Source organism: Hyaena hyaena, unplaced genomic scaffold (genome assembly GCF_003009895.1).
Source record: "Hyaena hyaena isolate Hyena2069 unplaced genomic scaffold, ASM300989v1 scaffold_296, whole genome shotgun sequence".
Taxonomy (NCBI): domain Eukaryota; kingdom Metazoa; phylum Chordata; class Mammalia; order Carnivora; family Hyaenidae; genus Hyaena; species Hyaena hyaena.
In genome coordinates, this window is record NW_024080931.1 from 1965078 (window position 1) to 1986434 (window position 21357).

Sequence of the window (21357 nt, forward strand, 5' to 3'; positions counted from 1 at the left end):
GGCGGGGGGAGCGGGGGGGGTGAGCGGCGGGGGGGGAGCTGCGGGGGGGGAGCGGCGGGGGGGGTGCCCTGAGCCCGTCCCCCTCCCCACTTCAAGGGCCCGGCCCCCACCTCCCCCTGCGGGAAGCCCAGGGGTCGGCTCCAGGTCTCCAGGGTCCGCAGGAAGTTTTCTGACTGGAGGGGCAGACACGTCCCAGCTAAGCCTCTGTCGCTGGACAGCCCCGGGCGCAGACCTCCGCCTGCAACTCCCGCGAGGGTCCCCCCCCATGCACCAGGCGGGGACACACTGCCTGCCCTGAATGGTGGTGACAGAGCCTGCGGCACCAGGCTGGGCGTGAAGCAGGTCCCTCGTCCCCACCCAAAGGCTGGCCGGTCATCCTCACAAATGGTGGAAGGGAGGTCAGACCTGGGTCTCCCCACCCCCAGGACACAGGCCCCCTGCGTGAGACATGTGCGTCCGCATCAGAGCTGGGAGGGTATTAAGAAGTCAACGAAGGGGGGGCTCAGTCGGTTGAGTGTCCGACTTCGGTTCAGGCCACAATCTCGTGCCCCACGTCAGGCTCTGCGGACGGTGCAGAGTCTGTTTCGGATTCTCTCTCTGCCCCTCCCCCACTCATGCTTCCTCCCTCTCAAAATAAACTTAAAAAAACAAACAACGATTGATTACCTCTTCGGAACAAAAGGCGCAGTAGGAGAACAGGGGACCCTCGTGGGAGGGTCACAGGATGTTATTTTATACTAAAACCAGGCCACGCAACGACCACCAATTCCAGATTCAAGCGAACGGTTTCTATGCGCCTGGAAAGGCCTGAGGGACCCAGGCTCCTCCCACCTCCCGCAGGTGCCTGTCGTTTCGTTTCACTCCCTCCTCGGACACCGGTCCTGGATTTGTTTGAACTTCTCCTTCCAGACTGTGCTGCCCTGAAAGTAGCTCCCAGCCACTTTTAGGCCGTTAAACCTGAAGTTTGGCCCAATTACAAGCGCCAATTCCCCCAGGGCGATCGGGGGCTCAGTCGGTTGAGCGGCCAGCTCTTCATTTCCATGCAGGTCCTGATCTCAGGGTTCAGGAGTCTGAGCCCCAGGTCGGGGCGCCGCCAGCCGGGCAGAGCCTGCTTGGGACTCTCTCTGCCCCTCCCTCTGGCTCTCAAAATACATTAAAAAACCCAAGTCCTCCAGCCTCGCGCCGCTGCCTGAGGAGTAGGCCACGGGCACCAGCAGCAGGGCCCCGAGAACGTGCCTGGCGCCCAGGCAGCGGGCAGAACAAACCTCTCGCCAGGATTCATTCCCAAGAATTTGTGGCGGGAGTCCCACCTTCGCGGGGAGACGAGGCCCTTGATGGGAGTGATGCACAGCCACCTTTAGTCCAGTGCCGGACTAAACACAGTGGGAACGTTCTAGACCTGCCCGTCTAACGCAGCTGCCGTGGGCTTCCCGTGGCTACTGAGCCCTTGAAACATGGCTGGAGCCACGTGTTTAACATCCACCCCACTCCCGTGGCTCCCAGAGAAGACAGCGTGGAGCTGGTCTTAGGTCTGTGGCGCCACCGGTGTCCCTGCCTTATTAACGTGCACCCCTCCATGGTGCGCACCGTGAAGCCCCCCCCTCCCCAGTTGTCTGGCCCAAGGAACACTCCCAAATCCTGGGAAAACACGCTGATCCATGAAGAAAGAGCTGATAAAGCAACGCGGTGTCAGTGCCAACTGTGGTCTGTCCTATTTAACAGGAGCTACTGGCATTCCCATTTTGCAGATGAGAAAACAGAGGCCCAGGGAAGCAACGCCAGTTTCCCAAAGCCGGGAGGAACGGGGCCAGGCGGGGTTTACCTGCTTCCATCTCGAGCCCGGTCAGGTAGGCAGATGGCGAGGGAGGGGGCTGGGCAGCGGGACCCCTCTGGTGGCTCTGGCTCCGGAGCGGGGGCTGGCTGGGAGCGGGCAGCCAGGGATGGGCTCCCCAGCTGCGCCTCCCAGCAGCACACACTCAGGGGAGCCTTCCCCATTCGCCCTGGCTCGTTAATGCGCAATTTACTGGCACTTGAGTGCACTCATCATGGAAAGCGCGGCTCCCTGCGCCTGCTAGCGGGCCCTCCCTGGGGAGAGCGAGCCGGCCTGGGCTGCTGCTCACAATTTTACATGCTCGGCCAGGAGGCTGCGAAAACAGGGAGCGGGAGCGAGAGGGGAGAGGACTGGGCGGCCAGCAAGGGTTCTAGGGCCTTCCCCTGGGTGGGTGAGGGGGGTCCTGGCTTGAACAGCAACTCTCTGGGGGCCTCGTGGCCACATCCTTATACGTAGCAAGTGCTGTAAGCCCCCCCAATCCACAATCTGATTGGTTCTCACCCGCACAGCATCTCAGTAACCAGCACCCCACCCAGATGGTCCTGTTCTCCTGCCCCCACGGCCCATCCACCAGAGGGCGCCCGTGAGCACGCAAGTCAGGTCTGCCCTCCCTGCCTGCAGCCCTCCAGGGCTCCCACCTACCTGGGGGGAAAGCCCAAGTCCTCCCTGAGGCCCCCACAGCCCTGCACCACCTCCCCTCCCCTCCCCTCATCCCCGTTCCTCACTCTGCCCCAGCCCCTTACACAGACACCGTCTTGCCCCAGGACCTTTGCATCGGCTGTGCCCTCTGCCTACTCTGCTCCTCCCATTCGGGACACCGGCACTCCGTCTCCTTCAAGCGTTTGCTCCAGGGTCACCTTCTCAGCAGGCCTTCCCACTCCCAGCCCTGCCTCACGCCCCCCTGGGCTGCTCGGACCGTCCCGCCCCCTGCCCGGCCCTCACTCCCAGCACTGCTGCTCGCCAGGCTCCCACCACCCCGAGGGCAGGCTTGTCTGTGTCCTTCTCCGCTAGCTCCCTGGCGCCCGCAACCGCACTTGGCAAGAAGGTGATGGATAAGTAGCCGTTGAATGAATAACCGTGTTCTGGTTGCTTCCTGGCCCCCCCCCCCCCCCCCCCCCCCCCCCCCCGCTAAGCTGCAGACGCGGCCCTGGCCTCCCGCCAGTCACATCTGCACAGGCAGAAAGTCCTGCCGGCACCCAGGGGGCAGGGGCCAGGTGGCGCAGGGCGGGCAGGAGAGGAGCCGGGCCTCTGCTCCCACGGCGCCCACGTGCGGCCCAGGCCCCGGGAGGCCGGAGGCCGGGTGTGCCTGGCATAGGACAGGCCCTTCGGGGTGGAAGTGACTGGCCTGGAAAGTGCTGGAAAGGCCCCTGGGCTCCCCTAAGGCAGGCAGGGACCCGGGAGCAGGGGGAGGGGCCTCAGAGGGGCTGGGGGAGGAGCTCCGGTGTGGGGGGGGCTCCATCAGGTCGCCCCCCTCTGCCCCCAGCACTCCAGGGCTCCCACCTCCTTCGGCCCCACAGGGGCCCCCACCACGTGCCCCTGTCATAGCTCCTGTTTCTCCTGCCCTTCGAGGAGGGACGGCCGCACCCCAGCTGGCTCACCTGCTTGTGATGTTCCTGGAGGCCTTGCCGGATCTTCTGCAGCTGCAAGGGAACAGCAGGGGTCGCACAGGGTGGGCGTGGCCAACGGAAGTGGACCACAGTGAGGAATGCTGTGCCTGCTTCTCCCCAACTGTGTGGCCCCGGACAACGCGCTCTACCTCTCTGGTCACTAAACCCATCAAATGGGACACCACCTACCACACAGAGTGGGAGCTAATTAGGGAGACCCTTGGATTTCATTCCTAAAGTAAAGTTCAAAGACTCCCCATAACCACAAGGCAGGCCCTGCACACGTGTCCCTGCCTCCTCTCTACCCTCCTCCCTCACTCTCCCTGCTCCAGCCACATGGGCCTCCTGGCTTTTCCTCCCACACTCCAGGCCCGTTCCTGCCCCAGGGCCTTTGCACGGGCTGCACCCTCTGCCTGGAATGCCCTTCTCTGTTCTCGGGAGTGCAAAGCTTCTTATCTTCCATACCTCGCTGTGAACATCACTTCCTCCAAGGAGCCCTTCCTGATTATCTTAGCTCAAAATCTTTACTCCTGTCCATCTTACACTCTTACATCTCTATAGTGGTTACAGCCTGTGAATCCCATTTCTCCATTCACTTATCTTCTCCGCCTAGAGGTGCCCCGTCCCAGGAGCTAGCCATGAGTCAAGGCTGTAAATTTAATCAAGTTAAGGATTCAGTTCCTTACAAGTTTTCAACGGGCCACGTGTGGCTGGCAGGGTGCCATATTGGGCATTGCTTATATAGAACATTCTCATCATCGAGGAAAGTTCTAGATGCCAGCACCATACTAGCACCTACCCTCCCCAGGAGCAGGGGATCCCGTCACCTATCCTTCAATGATGAACTGTCAGCCAAAGAAACACCTCCTTCACACATGGAATTTCTACCAGAAGGTGTCCCAAACCCAGCTGTCCCGGCTGTCTGGGGGCCGCGGGGTGTGGCTCACCGCGTGGTACGTGCTTTCCACCTGCGCCGTCAGGTGAAGGGGGAGTCTGAGGGGGAGAGAACCTTCCGTAAGAGGAGCCCTCAAGCCCTGCCCCCGGCCCGGAGTCCCTGGAGGCCGCGTCAGAGATGCGACTTCACTGCAGTATTTCAACAATATAATCGAGGCAAGTACATTCGGGCTAAACACAACTCGAAAACGCAAATGAAGACCAGGATCAGCATTGCTGGTTTTCCGTTTGCTTCAGGCTCCAATGAGGCTCCCCGTGGCCTTTACTAATTCTGGTTTTGGAGCCAGGGGCCCCGGGGGCGGGCACCGAGAGACCAGATGGGACATCTCTCCCTCTGGGGGGACCACAGCGGGACAGTGGCCGTCACCTGGGAAACTGCTGCCGGAGCTGATCCAGGATGTCCGGGGAGTTCAGCCCAGGAGGAGCCTGGGGAAGGGGAGAGGAGGCTGTAGATGAACCAGAGCCCCCCCCTCCCAAGGCCACATCTCCAGTCAGGCCCCCCACACACACCAGGGAGTGAGCTGGAGCCTCCTAAATCCTGAAGGAAATTCACTTTCTCTGGTTACTTAAGCGCCCCCCCCCAGTATCTTCCATCTTGCATATTAGCCTAAAGCCCCAAACCCCACTCCTTGAGGGAGAAGGTTTGCCCATCTTGGGCCTAAACTGTTGAAAAGGCTCATCTGGAGGAGGGGCTTCTACTTGTAAGATATGACCCAGAAATGCTGCAGTCACGGGATGTATCACCTGGGGGCTGAGAAGCAAGTGTGACTTACTAAGTGCCTTGGCACCTGTTAGGGTTAGCGCCCCGGCCAGAGGCCTGGCCACCTGCCCGCCTCCCTCCATCAGCCAGGTCTGAGCCCAGCTGCGGCAAATAACCACCCGCAGGGGTTAATGCCTCACCAGGCCCTCCTCACCAAAGTTCCGGGGGGCCTCCTCATCCCTTGAGGGTGCTCCTGGGGGCTGAGATGGCCCCAAGAGGTCATCTTCCGGGCAGGAGTCACACGGACTTTAGCCAGGCGACTCTAAAAGTAACAAAGTGATGGCAAGTCCTGAGGGCGGAAGGCCCAGCGGCCAGGGACAGAACCAGCTCCCCCCACCCCCATCCTGTCTTCCCACCAGGACCCAGCCCTGCGTCCCCATCACCTCCTGGACCTCGAGCACCGCACTGCATGCCCTATATCCTGGGAGGGAGAGGGTGTCAAACACTTACACCCCTCACCAGCTGCTGCCAGGGCTGGGGGACCCCAGCGAAGGACGCTTAAATTCAACCTCAGTTTTGAGGCAACTTCCGAGAGTACTGGTGAACATCACTGGGAAGGGGTTTTGAAGGATGAGTAAGAGTTGGCCAGGGGAATTAGGAGGTCTCAGACAGGAGGAAAGGGACCGCTCTCCACCCCAGTCACTCCTGTGGCACCAAGCACCCTTTTTTACTTGGCTTGTGCCCCTCATCAGTCTTCCAGCCTCCTCCCCAGGCCGGGGACTCTGGGGTCCTCCGGGAGACCCGCCTGCCCACTCACCTCCCTTAGGATGGAGGCCCAGGACAGGAAGAAGGAAACTAGGTGGGGGAAGGGGGGCAGCGAAGTCCAGGCTGGGAACGGGCGCCCCTCCGATCCTCCCCCTCATCCCGGGGCCCTTTGACCCCTCGGGCCCCGCCCCGGCCCGCCCCGGCCCCGCCCCGGCCCCGCCCCGCCGGCCGCCACCTGCACCCCGAGGACGATCAATGAACGAGCAGCAGCTGCACGTGGGCTCGGACTCCGCGGGCGGCCGTTGCAGGCTCTGGCCAATCACGAGGCCGCTTGCCCACGTGGGCCGCGGCCGCTACCGTTGATTGGTCGACTCGCCCGAGCCGCCGGCCGGGCTGTCAATCAGCGCGCCCGGCGCCGTCGCTTAACCCTCGCGGTGCCGCTGGGGGGGAGGGGAGGGCAGCGTGCAGAGCCGCGGGCAGTTTGGGGTCCAGGCCGGGGTGAGGATATTTAGAAAGGCCCGCGGCTTGGGGTCAGAGGGTGCAACCTGGGAAGGAGCTGGGCGGCGTGTGTTGCATTGTTTAGAGAGGAGCCTGATGATTTTTATCCATGCCCAGGGGTGGCTTGGGGCTAGGGGTGGGCCTGGGAATGGGGGCCTAATCTCTAGCACTCATTCCAGCCCTTACGCAGGGGCCGATATTTCCCTCAATATTAATAACGTGCAGTGCGAATGAAGGACGCTTCAAGCCCCCTTAATGGGGAAAACATAACAGGTCTCTCATCCAGCACCAAGCTCCTGGGCTCTGTATTTTTGTCAGTGAATTTTCCAAACTGTCCCCTGCCCCCCTCCCCCGCCCCACCCCAGCCCAGCATCTGAGAACCAAAAGCAGGAACTGCAAAGGCCCTGAGCCAGTGCAATTTTTCCAGGTTAAAGGACAGGGTAGGAAGGGGTGGCGGGTATCCCAGGCCTGGGATGGTAGAAAGATAAGGGGTGAGGGTTGTAGGAAGGCGGCCAGAGTTCTGTTTTGGCCCAGTTTGCTAATGCCTACTGGAGGTGTGCCGTAGTCTCGCCTACCCCAGGACATTTGCACTAACCGTTCTCCTCTCTGCCAGGAATAGTCTCCCCCTGACATCCACCCAGACCTCTAGGCCTCCCCTCACATCACTTTAAGAAATGAACTTCCGGGGGGGGGTGCCTGGGTGGCTCAGTCGGTTAAGTGTCCGGCTTCGGCTCAGGTCATGATCTCACTACTCGTGGGTTCGTGCCCCGCGTCAGGCTTTGTGCTGACAGTTGGCTCAGAGCCTGGAGCCTGTTCCCGATTCTGTGTCTCCCTCTCTCTCTGACCTTCCCCTGCTCACGCTCTCTCTCTCTCTCTCAGAAATAAATAAAACATTTAAAAAAAAAAAGAAAGAAAGAAATGAACTTCTACCACCACCACCCCCATTCTCCATTTCTTATTTAATTTTTTTCCAAACGTGGTTTGAATTGGCACTAATCTTTAATCTCAGCGGCTGTAGGTCATGCTGTGTTCAAAATTCACATAACTGATAGGATTGTCAGGCATTCTTGCACAGGCCACGGGGCATCTGGGTAGGTGTGCGGGCCTGGGATGCAAAGCTGTGAGTGAGTGAGTGAGTGAGTGAGTGAGAGAGCACTCCGCTTGCCCATCTTCTGTGCTCTGTCTGGGGGTGGGGGTGGGGTGGGCACACTGGGGTTCAGACCCTGGGATGCGCCTCCCCACAGGTTCTAACGTAAACACAAAACTTGGGGTTTGCGGCTGGCCTGTGGAGGAGAAAGTGAGGGCTGCCGTGTACAAGCCGCAGAAAAGGTTTTCACCCGTGATCCCTAACTGGCCCTTAATTGAAGCGGATTTTATTTATGGGCCAGTCGGCTAATTGCCTCCCCTGTGCTTGGCTTGCCTCCTCTCCGTGGTTGCCGGCGCACCAGTGTGTCCATTGCTGGCTGTCTCGTCCGGTATCCACCGGGTACCTGTGGCTACTTAAATTAAAACAAATTAAAATTAAATAGGATTTAAAACTCCATTCCTCAGGCTCACTGTCCGCGTGTCAATCGCTTCGCAACCACCAGTGGCTGGGGATGACCATCCACACTGGACGGTGCAAATCTAGAACATTCCCATCCTGGCAGAGCGTTCCAGTGGACAGTGCAGATCTGAGGTCCTTAAAAGAGAAAGTCCCCTAGGTCCACGCAGAGGTCGGACGCCGCCACGGCATCTGCTCTGCTCTCGCCCGTGGACGCCCCGCGTGCCGGTGGCTGGTGGCTGGGCTTCCGGCTGGCCTGTGCTCACCCCGCCCTTCCGTCTGCTGTCCCCTGCTTGCCCCAGGCTGGCTGGCAGGGATGCAGGCTTCCCTGAGCCCCCTGGAAGGGCGCCGGGCACAGAGGAGGGGCTGGGGAGGCCGCAAGGAGTTCCCTCTTGGCTTCTGAGTTGTGGTCGACTTGGAAACCCCAGGTCTGGATGAAAGCTGGACAGAAAAGGGGTTTGCATTTCCGAAGCTTTGGAAGCCACTTCAAACCCAGGCCCCCAGAGGCCCAGGGTTACTTGGGTTGGGGGAAGACCAGGCAGAAGCCCTCGGTGACCACAGGGAGGTGACAGCAGGGAGGTGGCGCTGGATTTCAGCCCTGGGCCTCCATTTTCTCCCCCATTCCCAGGACAACCCAGTGCCCCCCCCCCCCACCCCCCCCCCCCCCCCATGGGCAAGAGACAGTAGCCAAGTGACAGAGGTGAAGGAGCAGATGCAGGAAGCCAGTGGGTAGAAGGACCCTGGTGTCCAGCCACTGGATGAACGACTGAGAGGCAGGGACAGGGACCCTCCCCAGACCGTGGCTGGGGCCCGTGATACTGGAGGGGAGGATACTCTCAGCTGCCCCTCTCTGACGCCACACGAACGCCCTTGAACTTAGACCTGGCCCCAGGAAAAGTGAATTGATTGAATTACCCAGCATTGATTGAAGTTTGCCTCCTGCCATCTGGTGGAGAGACGCTTGTGTTCATTTCCGGGGCTGCTCTAACAGGCGGCCACAAGCCCGGGGCCTAACGCAGCAGAAATCTGTTCCATCGTGTTCTGGAGGCCAGGAGTCCCAAATCAACGTGTCCGTCGCGCTGTGCTCCCTGTGGAGGCGGGGGGGGGGTGGTGAGGGGATTCTTCTTGCTCTTCTGAGTCTAGAGTGGCCCCTCTGCTTCCGTGTCCCTGGGCGTGTAGACCCCTCTCTCCAGTCTTTGTGTCTCTCCTCACACGTTCGGCTTCCTGTTCCACATGTTCTCACTGTGTGTGTCTGGGTCCCAATCCCCCTCTTATAAGGACACCGGTCATGGGATTTAGGGCCACCCTACTCCAGTAGGGCCTCATGTTAAATAGTTACACCTGAAATCATCCTATTTCCAAATAAGGTCACATTCCCAGAGACTAGGAGATTAGGACACAAGAGAAACTCAAACAGTATTTTTTAAAATGTTTTATTTACTTCTGAGAGAAAGAGAGAGAGAAAGAGCATGAGCAGGGGAGGGTCAGGGAGAGAGGGAGACACAGAATCTGAAACAGGCTCCAGGCTCTGAGCTGTCAGCACAGAGCCCGACACGGGACTCGAACCCACGAACTGTGAGATCATGACCTGAGCTGAAGTCAGATTCTCAACCGACTGAGCCACCCAGGCGCCCCAGGACGTGAAAGAAATTTTTTGAAGGACACAGTTCTATTCTCTACAAGCTCAGAAGAGAAATTAAGTAGATAAAGTAACCCATTCAGTCCTCCATGAATCCAGAGAGGTTAACTGACCTCCCCAGAGTCACACAGTCATTAAGTGACTAAGCCAGTATTGGAACCCGGGTCACCTTGCTATGAGAAGTATCCATGTAACCCTGACACCATAATGCCTAGGTCTAAGTAAGTTCCTGCCATTGCACAGGACCTGAGTATGGAGAAAGGTGCATCCATTCCAGAAGTGGATTTTGGATCTCCTGGACCTGGCTCTTGCTTCCAATGAAATCCGGATGTATTAGTTAGCTACCGCTGCATAACAAACTGTCCCCCAAATTAGTGGCTTAAACAATGCTTAAAAAAATAGCATTTATCATCTCACACAGGCTCTGGTGGTCAGGAATCTGGGGTGGTTTTGCTGGATCATAGTTGGCAGCTGATGTGCCAGCTTCCCTCCCCCCTCTCTGGCCAACATGGTCTGCCATCCAGTCGATCTGAAAATCTCCGTGGGGCCCCATCACGCTCCTGTGTCCCTAATCCTACTCACCACCCAGTGCTTTGTTTTTGGTTTACTTAATTCTTCTTCTTTTTAAAATTTTTATTGTATCCCAAAGTTGTGTTAAGCCTTTATTTTTTCAAACGTTTATTTTTGAGAGAGAGACAGAGCATGAGCAGGGCAAGGGGCAGAGAGAGAGGGAGACACAGAATCCGAACCAAGTTCCAGGCTCTGGGCCCAACATGGGGCCCGAACTCACAATCCTGGAGATCACGACCTGAGTGCACGCTAAGATCGGACGCCTAAACGCCTGAGCCACCAGGGGCCCCTACTTGCTTCTCTGACCTGTTCGTGGGTGGCCCACGGCATGGCTGAGTGCGGAACATCACTCCACCCGCGTGTCTTTTTTGTGTTCTTTTCCTTCGAATGTCTGGGTCTCAGTTTTGGGCTCCAAGGTGGCTTCTCCTCCTTCTCCTCCACCTTGGACCCGCTTCCCCATCGGGGCTGCTGCTAGGGGTGTCCTTCGACCGTCAAGCCCAGAGGACTTGGGGGGGAGATGTGACCGGATGAGGCCCCAGTGTCACCGCTCCTTGTGTCGTAGTAAGGACTTGCCTGTCCAAGTGTGACCGTGGCTGGTTAACTGAGCGCCGGGCCGCTGAGGGCTTCTCGGCAGAGGCACAGGTGGCCAGTTGTTCATTCCAGCGACGTCCCCCCAGTGAAGGCGGCGGCCTCGCCCCAGTGAGCCTCCCGAAGGCAGGGAGAGGCTGCAACCGCCCTCCGGAGGCGCCAGTCGTTGCTTTTAAGAGGTGGGAAGGGGGGCGCCTGGGTGGCTCAGTCGTTAAGCGTCAGACCGGCTCAGGTCATGATCTCATGGTTTGTGGGTTCGAGCCCCGCGTCGGGCTCTGTGCTGACAGCTCAGAGCCTGGAGTTGCTTCACATTCTGTGACTCCCTCTCTCTGACCCTCCCCTGCTCATGCTGTCTCTCTCTCCTAGAAATAAATAAAACATTAAAAAAAAATTAAAAAAAATTTTTTTAAGTTTCCCTCGGGCAGCTCAGTCGGTTAAGCGTCTGACTTCAGCTCAGGTCATGATCTCACAGTTCGTGGGTTCGAGCCCCGCGTCGGGCTCTGTGCTGACAGCTCAGAGCCTGGAGCTGCTTCACATTCTGTGTCTCCCTCTCTCTCTGACCCTCCCCTGCTCATACTGTGTCTCTCTCTCAGAAATAAATAAAACATTAAAAAAAAAAAAAAAAAGAGGTGGGAAGGGGGAAGGTGGCTGCAACCAGACCCGATCCGCAGGCGGGGTCAGAGAGGAACCTGTGGTCTCTGGCTCCCTCTGCTGGCGAGACGGCTTATTACAGCGCTGTCGCCGCCGCGCCCGGTTCCAGGATGAGTCGGGGCGCCCCGCCGTCGTCGCACCCGAACCTCAGCACGTTTCCGCCACCTCAGAAGGGTCCCTCTGGTCCGTGCTGACCCCTCCCCCCCACCCCTCGCTTTCCGTCCCCGGGGGGTGTCTGCTTTTCTAGAAACGTCGTATACATGGGCTTATAAACGTGTTTTGTATCTGGCTCCTTTCCCTGGAGGGAAGTCTTCGAGATCCTTCTGCGTGGAGGGCACCTCGCGGGCCTTCCTGTCGCCCGGAGCGTTCCGCCGCGTGGACGGAACCCGCCGCGCCTATGCCGGCGCCCTTGCTGGTTGCGGATTGGGTGGCCACGGAAGCCCCGCTGCAGCGTCCGCGTACACGGCCGCGTTGGAATTCGATGGAATCGGTAGGTATGGCGTGGAAGCTTCCAGGCTTTTACTCGCTACCCCCCCTCCCCCGGGGGCTGCCCCGCCTGCATCCCACCCGCCGCGTAGGACCCACATTCCGGGGGAGGGGGGCACTCCGGGCCGGGCGCCCCGCACCGTGGTGCCTGCGGTGGGTGACGACCCGTCCCGTGCCCTCCGTTTGTCTGTGTTTATCCCTCTTCTCGTTATTTACCGCCTGTTGATACCTTTTTAAAACGTCGCACGCGGCCACCTGAGTAGCCCGGTTGGTGGCGCTGCTGACAGCGTGGAGCCTGCTTGGGATTCTCCCTCCCTCCCTCCCTGCCCCTCCATGAGTGTGCGCTCTCTCTCTCTCTCTCAAAATAAATAAAATAACCTTTAATTTTTTAAATGTTTATTTATTTATTTTAAAAAATGTTTTATTTATTTCTGAGAGAGAGAGACAGCGTGAGCAGGGGAGGGCCAGAGAGAGAGGGAGTCACAGAATCTGAAACAGGCTCCAGGCTCTGAGCTGGCAGTCAGCACAGAGCCCGACGCGGGGCTCGAACCCACGAACCGCGAGATCAAGACCTAAGCGAAAGTCAGAAACTAAACCGACTAAGCCACCCAGGCGCCCCTTAGCAGATACTCGTAATAAGCAGCCGGAAAAGCGTTTAAGCACAGAGAGGAATCCTGTCCCTCCTCCGCTCCCACTGCTCCCATGGCTCTCCCACAGACTCAAAGCCAAGGCCTTCAGAGAGCTTCTGAAAGCCTTGCAGGGTGTGCACCCCCTTCTGATGAATCCCCGATTATGGACCCCTTACTCAGCCACACAGACCTCCCTGCCAGTCCTCACAGACTACCACAGGACTTTTGCACGGGCTGTCTGCCCGCCTGGATCAATCTCCGTGACTGCACTGTGACTCATTCCCTCCATGACTTCTGGGTCTTAGCTCCAGGCCGCGTCTTCCGAGAGGCCTTCCCTGACCCCCACCTACATGGAACCGTGCCCTACCTCTGCCCAAGGGGCTTCCAAGTCTTCTCACCTTGTTCTCTTTTGTTTCACACCACTTTTAGTGTGTATTAGTACATACACTCTATTAGCTTGGACAGCAGTATATTAGTTAGTTTAGAAACGAGGAGGCGAGGATCACTGGAAACCGTTCCTGAAGGCCTTAACGATGGGTGCTTCTTGCCTGGAGTTTGCCAGGATCAGTCACTTTGTACCCCGAGCACTCCCGGCATTTGCCACCCGCATTTGCCAGTGGGCCCTTAGTATTCTGCCCCACGTCAGAGCCTTCCTTTCCGCCTGTGAATCTGTTATTACAGGGCCCCCTTCTTAAACTGACGTATCATTCATTATTCTCTGTAATTATTTTGATGGTCCCATGGTCTAGGATCTGGCCGGATTTCAAGCCAGCTTCCGCGCTTTGGTGACAGGCTCCAGCTTTCTTCTGGGTGCCTCCTGGCTTTCAGCTGGAACTAGATGGTCCCGCCCCCGGCCCCCTCCGGTCCCGGCCCTGGGACCATCTGCAAACGTGCAGACCTCTGAGCCCAAGCCCAGTAGGAAGGGGAGCGGAAATTAGGAGACGGAGCCGCTTTTTAAAAAGCTTCCTGCTGGGGACAGGGTGGCCTGAGAGCCAGGTGGGTGTGGACATAGAAGGGACACAGGGCATCCTTGTGCTGTCACAGATGTTCTGTATCTTGGCTGTGCCTGCGTGAACCTACCCAGGCGAGAACAGGGGCACGCACGCACGCATGCGCACACTCGTGAGAGGGACCGTCTGCCTGAGATGGACGGACCGTATCAGTGTCAATATCCATTGAACTCCAGTTTTGCAAAACGTTGCCACTAGAGAAAGGCGACCGAAATGTAGACGGGGGTCTCTCTGTACTATTTCTTTTTTTTTTAATGGTGACAAAAATTATATTTAGATTTAGCCAGCTGGACTCAGTTTAGATGATCCCAATTTTGTTGGCAACATCCAAAGCATCATAGTCAGGAGCCAGTCGAACGTATGCTTTCTTTTCTCCATCGGGCCTGATCAGAGTGTTGACCTTGGCTGCATCAATCTCATAGAGCTTCTTCACAGCCTTTTTGATCTGGTGCTTGTTGGCCTTGACATCCACAATGAACACAAGAGTGTTGTTGTCTTTATTTTTTTTTTCATGGCTGACTCGGTCGTCAGTGGGAACTTGATGATGGCATAGTGGTCAAGCTTGTTTCTCCCGGGGGGGCTCTTTCAAGGATATTTGGGCTGCCTTCGGAGATGCAGTGTCTTGGGCGGCCAGAATGTAGGTGACCTGCGGATCTTCTTTTTTTTTTTTTTTCTGACTGTGAACGCCTTTCAGCACTGCTTTCTTGGCCTTCAAGGCTTTTGCTTTGGCTTTGGCTTTGGGAGGGGCAGGGGCTTCCTTCTTCACCTTCAGCACCATCTTCATGAAAAGCTCTCTGTACTATTTCTTACGACTGCCAGTGAACCCGCCATTCTTTCAGTAAAAATCTCAATTAAAAAAGAGACCTACTAATGGGAACATAAAAAAATAGTGTCATAATGGTAATGCCAGTAACGTGAGAGGCCAGGAGGGAAAATGGAACGATCTCGTACCCTGGATGAACCGACCCCTGCGCTACCGTCCAAGGTCCAGTCAGCTTCACAGAAGTAGATGTGAGGATAAAATTCGGAATGAAAAACAAAAAGGAGATGCTTCTGATGACTCAGGGAAACAGCTTCGCTTAGGACGCACGGTTTCCAGCTGCACACAAGCCATTCTACCGCTCCTGGACGGAGACATCTGACCAGGTACATTCTTGGCAAACGCAGCAATGAAACCAGGGATAGAAGCAAAATGATTGCAAACAATTAAAATCGCTCCCTCTTTATTCTCTGATCACTGGCTGGCTTTCTATATACAGGATGGTCCAAACTAGGAAACTATTGTTGGGTAAATTTTTATTTTGATATCATTTCAAGCATACAGAGAAGTTGCAAGAATAGTACCAAGAATTCATGTATGTGTGTGTGTGTCATGCATGTGTATGTATGCTTGTGTGCGCGTGTCACGTATGTGAGTGTGTGCACATATATGCATGTTGTGTGTATGTACATGTGTACACACATATACATTACGCATATTTCTCCTCTTAACTCTGAGAGTGAATTGCGTTCTGTGCCCCTTTGCTCCCCAAATACTTCAGCGAACAAGGAGCTTTTGAGGGTGAAAGAGACCCTCTGTGGTCACACTCTACTCCATTGGAAGAATCCCTTATATATTTTAGAAACAATCACTTTGTCAGCTTGTTTTGCAAATATTTTCTCTTGTTGTCATTTGCCTCCTACTTTGCTTCAAAGTGACTTTCGGGGGGCGCCTGGGTGTTTTAGACAGTTAAGTATCTGACTTCGGCTCAGGTCATGATCTCACATTTCGTGGGTTCGAGCCCTGCGTCAGGCTCTGTGCTGACAGCTAGCTCGGAGCCTGGAGCTGCTTTAGATTCTGTGTCTCCCTCTCTGACCCTCCCCTGCTCACTCTCTCTCTCTCTCTCTCTCTCTCAGAAATTAAAAAAAAATAATAAAAATAATAAATTAATAAATTAAAAAAAAAGAGGAAAACCTGTAAGAATTTTCAACTTGCTTTAAACTGACCCTGATCATTTAATGAAATTGTAGCCAGCTGTCCCGGCACATCCCAGCCACCCTCCACAGCACGTCTGGGCTTCTGGAGTCCCTGAGATAGCAGCTCACAGCCAGGAGCTGCCCACAGTCCCCAGGCTTGCCCAGCCCCTCCTCAGGCACCCAGGGCCAGCCTCCCTCCAACCCTTGCACCAGAAAAGCCCTGCCTAGAACCTGGAGAGGCTGGGGCTGGTTTCCAGAAGGGGGAGTGGGGAATTTAGAGAGCGTGGGGGCAGGGTAGGGGCTTCCTTGGGAGGGATGGGTCTCAGAGCTGTGCAGGGCCGGGAGGACGCAGCAAAAGGGACAGGAGGTCGCGTCTACATTGAGATATATGTTACATATGCCATTTTTTAACCTGGTTAATTTTTTTGTTCCTCCCATCTGCAATCTAAGAAGCATGATGGCAAGAATTTTTGTGTTCATGTACTGCCGTATATCCCAGTGCGGAGAACAGAGTCCGGGATATAAAAGATGCCCGGTGAGTATGTACGGAAGGAATCCACATGCACTTTTCCTGAGCCCACCCAGTGCAACAAACAAAATAGTCACAAACGTGAAAATGTGACCTAGATCGCCATCGAGTGGCCAAGACAGGATACTACATCCATTAGGAAGAAAAAAACATGTAGAGAAACGCACAAAATAGGACCCCATTTCTGGAAGAAATAAGAGATATTCCAGGAAGGATCATTCCAACATGGGACTATCTTTTCACAGGAGTGTTTGGTATGTGGAAAGTGTCGTGGAAATAAGCATTTACTGCTAGCGTTAACGGTGCGCGCGAGAGCGCGGTGGCCACGCCCCCAGCCGCACCCCGGCCTTTCCGCCGCTAGCCACGCCCTAAGGCGGGCCCAGTCTCAGCCACGCCCACAGCGCCATCCCGGGGCGGATCCGGAGACTGGGCCCAATCGCGTTCCAAAGGGCGGAGGGACTAGTGTCTCTCTACTCACCGATTGGAGGGTGCGCCTAGCCCCTCCCACCATTGAGGCTCTACCAATCCCAAGCCCCAGGCTGCCCTCCTTTTCCGCTCCAGGCAGCCCCGGCAGCGGAAGCGGAAGCGATGACTCGGCCGCGGGAGGAGGTGGCGGTACCGGTCGCCGGGTGCTGGTCCTTCCTGGGCGTGGTCGTGTCTGTGTCCACTGCAGGGCCAGGGCCCGCGTGTGCTCCGCAGCCCGGGCTGGAGCGGGGCACTGCTCAGGGGGCGTGCCCAGCCGGGCGGAGGCCGCGGGGATGGGGGTCTTCGGACTCCCGGGACCTTGGGGTCCGGGCCGAACCCACGCAAGGTGGGTCGGTGTGGTTGCAACTCAGATGCTCCCTGGTTCCCACGGGGTCAGCGCCGCGTCTGGACCGCGAGGTGGACCCCGGTCCTGTTTCCTTGGCAACCGCCAAAATGGGAGAGGTGTGGGTGGCTGTGTCCGGAAGCCCCTTATTCGAGCTTCCGCACCCGGGCTGGAAATGGAGCCTGATTCTCGGGGGTCAGATGCTCCAGGCAAGACAGGGATGTTTTCTTCGTCACGGAATGGACAGAGTTTGCAGTGAGTTACAGAGTGGGAATGACTTAAAAGGGGTTTGTTTTACCCTCGACGCCGCAGGGAGTCCTCGCAGGAAATGCTTCCTGTTAGTTTTGCTGCCCCTCCCCTCCCGGCCTGACGAATGTCCGGGCAGGTACTTCTCAGCTGATTTGTAGCATCGCTCGCGGCCAGTGCACCGAGACTCTCCGCCCAGCCGGGCGCCGGCCTTGGGCCGCGTAGCCTTCATCAGTTCTCTGGGGATATCCCCCAATTTGCGGAGTCTTTCAGAGCCTCAGTTCCCACCTCTGTAGAATGAGAGTGCCATAACAGGACCTGCATTTGGGAGAAGTAATGAGTGTTATGTAAAGTGTGGATTGTTAACATCCGCTCATCGTCATCGTCTTCATTCTTCTATTAAAGTCTTAGGCCACTGAGGTGCAGGTGGCGGATTGACAGGTGGTTATGACCGTGGGCTTTCGACGAAAACACTCCGGGATCAAATAAAGGGTCAAATGAGACCAGTGATTCCCACCCTTAAGAACTAGTTTACCCCCAGGGGACACTTGACAGTGTCCGGAGACATTGTGGTCCACACAACTGGGTTACAGGGGGTTGTTACTGGCATTGGGTGGTTGGAGGCCGGGGATGCTGCTTGCCCCAGTGTTTCATAGCGCCCGCCTTGGCCTTGAGATGCTCTGCTTCCCGGAGGAGAGTGCCTGGCATGGAGTAGACACTCACCAGGCACATATCATTGTTATTAACATTGTATTCTTGATGAATTTTCGTGGAGAGGTGGCTTTCCAGATCCAGGTTATTCCCTTCATCTCAGTGAGGCAGTTAGACCGTTTGTATATTTGCTTCTTCATGAAATAATTCAAACAAAAGTACAAAAGTAATAAGTAATTTTAACAGGTACCCATATTTGCTGCAAATATTTGTACACAAATTATTACACAAAAAATTAACACAGTACACAGATCCTCCTCTCTAGAGGGAGCCGTTGCTAATCTGACATGTAGCCTTGTGGTCCATGTTTCTACAGGGCTTTCTTTTGTTCTGCACGTGTGTGTATGTGCCCTTATCGATACGTGGTAATGTTTTGTGTGTGACTTTTAAAAACTGCTGTGATGGAATCCTGTACACATTCACCGTCAGCTCTGCTTCTAGAACTTCAACATAACTTTCGATTTAGCGTCGATTAGACATCAGGGTTTCTCAGGCTCGGTACCTCCCTGGCCCCCCGCCACCAGATGCTGGTAACAGTCCACTCGTGACAACCAAATTGTCTCCAGGCATTACCAGTGTCCCCCCTGGAGGGCAAAGTCGCACTTGGCTGAGCACCAGCTGTATGCAAAGCTGAAATGAGTTCCTTACACCTGCCTTGTATGTAACAGGATTTATTGAACCGTTTTCTTGGTGGTGTTGTAGTCTGTTTTTTTCAATGTTCTACTTTTACACACACCGCCCTTCCTTGCTCCTGAGCCCTGCGTGCAGCTGTGGGAGCGGCCTGGGGGAGGAGCTGCACAGTGTGGCAACTCTACTTTTGGGGAGCTCTGTGTTTACAGGCTTCAGTGTCTGTGGGACACCTCCATGATTGTGCAGCTGTGTGAGCATTTTGTCCTTGAGAGAAATTGGGCGAAGTACGGTCCCCAAAAATTACACTGTGAAAAGCGGGTCTCCTTCTGCACCAGTCCCCTAGTCACTTGACTGAGCCCCTTGAAAGCCACCAAAACCTCCAATTGCTTGTGTGGATTTTCCCATTTCTGCACTTACAAATGTGTGCTCTTTAAGCCCCAGGAGGCAGTTAGTGTGTACATTTCAAATTGCGATAAAAACTGCCCGATTGTTCTTGGACTGGCCTGCAGGGCCTGAGAAGGGCCGTTTTTACCCAATAACTTGCAAGCACCGTCCCTCTCCAGTTCATGGTCACTGGAAGGGTTGAGTCAGCCATCACCTGTATGGCTGTCCAATTATTCGCCAAGGCTGCTGCTGCTGCTGCTTTTTAATGTTTATTTTTGAGAGAGAGAGAGACAGTGTGAGCAGGGGAGGGTCAGAGAGAGAGGGAGACACAGAATCCGAAGCAGCTCCGGGCTCTGAGCTGCCAGCTCAGAGCCAGACGCGAGGCTCCAACCCACGAACTGTGAGATCATGACCTGGGCCAAAGTTGGACACTCAGCTGACGGAGCCACCCAGGAGCCCTTGTTTTATTTTATTTTTTAATGTTTATTTCTTTATCTTGAGAGAGAGAATCCCAAGGAGGCTCCACACTGTCAGTGCAGAGCCTGATGCAGGGCTCGATCCACGACCCTGGGATCATGGAGCCAAGATCAAGAGCTGAACGCCTAACTGACTGAGCTACCCAGGTGCCCTAGTGGTTTTAGATTTACAGAAACTATGAGCAGAAAGTACAGTTCCCATATGTCCTCCCCTGCCTTTCCTCTGTTATTAACATCTTCCATTCCTGGTACACTTGTTAGCGGTGGATGAGCCAATATTGATAGATGATTAACTAAAGTCCACAGTTGGCATTAGGGTTGACATTAGCGCCGTATACACTCCGTGGATTCGGACAGATGTGTGATCACATGTATCCGTCCTTGTATCAGAATAGTTTCACTGCCCCCCACATCCCTGTCACCTCCTATTCGTGCATCCCCTCCTTCCCACTAACCCCCCCAAACCACCGATCTGTGTACTATCTCCGTAGTTTTGTCTTTTCCAGAATGTCCTAGAGTTGGAATTATGTAGTATTTACCTTTTGGACTGTCTTCTTTCACTTGGCGATCTGCATTTAAGATTCCTCCATGTCTAGGGGCACCTGGGGGGGCTCAGTCGGTTAAGCGTCCAAACTCACGGTTGGGGGGGTTCAAGCCCCACATCAGGCTCTGCTGAAAGCTCAGAGCCTGGAGCCTGCTTCGGAGTCTGTCTCCCTCCCTCTCTGCCCCTCCCCCGCTCACGCGAAGGGTGTCCCGATTATTCCCCGTTTCGGCAATTATGAGTAAAGCTGCCACACGCATCCGCGTGCAGGTTCTAGTGTTCTGGGTGGTACTGAGCACATGTTCGGTTCTGTGAGAAGCCGCCACCGCGGCTGCAGCGTGGCTGTGGCCCGGCGCTCCTGCAGCGTCCCCGGGTGGGGTTCCACCAGGCGGGCGCGAGTCGGTGGCCCGTCGGTGCTTTAGCTCACGTCCCCGACTGCGTATGAAGTGGGCATCTGGCCACGTGCTTCTTTGTCATGTCTGCACCTTTGGGGAGGCGTCTATTCAGATCCTTTGTCCATTTTTAATTGGGTTATGATTTTCTTTGTTGTTGAGCTTTAAGGACTCTGCATTTTCAGGACGAGTCCTTCATGAATAACAGGTTTCCCAAGCGTGTTCTCCAGTCTTCGGCTCCCGGTTACCCTCCAAGTGGTGTCTGCCACCCAGACCCGAGAGTTTCAGTGTGGGCCAAGTTGGCGATTCCTCTCGGGGACCGAGGGGGCGTTCGGACGCAATGGAAGTGGCCGAGTCCCGGCCACGGGGGGGGGGGGGGTAGTGGTGATCAGGGATGCTGTGGTCTGTGTGTGCCAGGAGGAGGGGTCGGCACAGCTGGAGGGGAGGGGGAGGCAGCTGAGGGTTTGGGTTAGGACGGACCTGGGCTGAGCATGGGTAAAGGCCGAGGGCAAAGCCCACCGGCTCGCACTCCGTAAAACCAGAGGGACAGGCTTCCGGGATCTGGAGGCCCGAAGTCTGAGGTCAGGGTGTGGCAGGGCTGTGCTCCCTCTGCAGCCTCTGGGTGGGGGGGGTCCTCGCTGCCCCAGTCCTTGGCCTTCCTCTCCGGGCGTCCCGTCTTCCTGTTCCAGTTTCCGGCCATGTGAGGACCCCAGTCACGGACTCTCCAGTATGATCTCATCCCATGCGGTGATGTGTGGAGACTCTGCTTCCAAGTAAGGTCGCGGGCTCAGGTACCAGAGGGTTAGGAATCGAACAGATTTTTTTTTTAATTTTTGTTTATTTCTAGGAGAGAGAGACAGCGTGAGCAGGGGAGGGTCAGAGAGAGAGGGAGTCACAGACTCTGAAACAGGCTCCAGGCTCTGAGCTGTCAGTCAGCACAGAGCCCGACGTGGGGCCTGAACCCACGAACCGCGAGATCATGACCTAAGCGAAAGTCGGATGCCTAACCGACTAAGCCACCCAGGCGCCCCTGAACAGATCTTTTTTGGGGGACACATTTCACACAGCGGAACGGAAACCCCTGCGGGTGAGCCAGGGTGGCGCAGGGCCCGCGGGAGTTGGGGACAAGCTCGGGCAGTGAGGAGGGGCCTGGAGGACGGAGCTCTGAGTCCTCCCTGTCCGGGACCCTGGGACACTGGATGTTGCCGATTTG

General features: G+C 56.1%; 1 protein-coding gene and 1 pseudogene across 1 annotated transcript in view; both read right to left on the bottom strand.

The window, feature by feature from the left end:
* TLE6 (TLE family member 6, subcortical maternal complex member) overlaps positions 1–6113 on the bottom strand; it is a 10208-nt gene extending 4095 nt beyond the window's left edge. The window contains 6 exon segments of the mRNA XM_039247518.1: positions 3430–3471; positions 4386–4431; positions 4760–4818; positions 5307–5414; positions 5910–5947; positions 6093–6113. Coding sequence (XP_039103449.1) covers positions 3430–3471; positions 4386–4431; positions 4760–4818; positions 5307–5375 — 216 coding nt within the window. The 5' untranslated portion in view covers positions 5376–5414; positions 5910–5947; positions 6093–6113.
* A 7613-nt stretch (positions 6114–13726) lies between these two features.
* Positions 13727–14255, bottom strand: LOC120242113 (annotated as a pseudogene).
* Positions 14256–21357: the final 7102 nt, after the last annotated feature.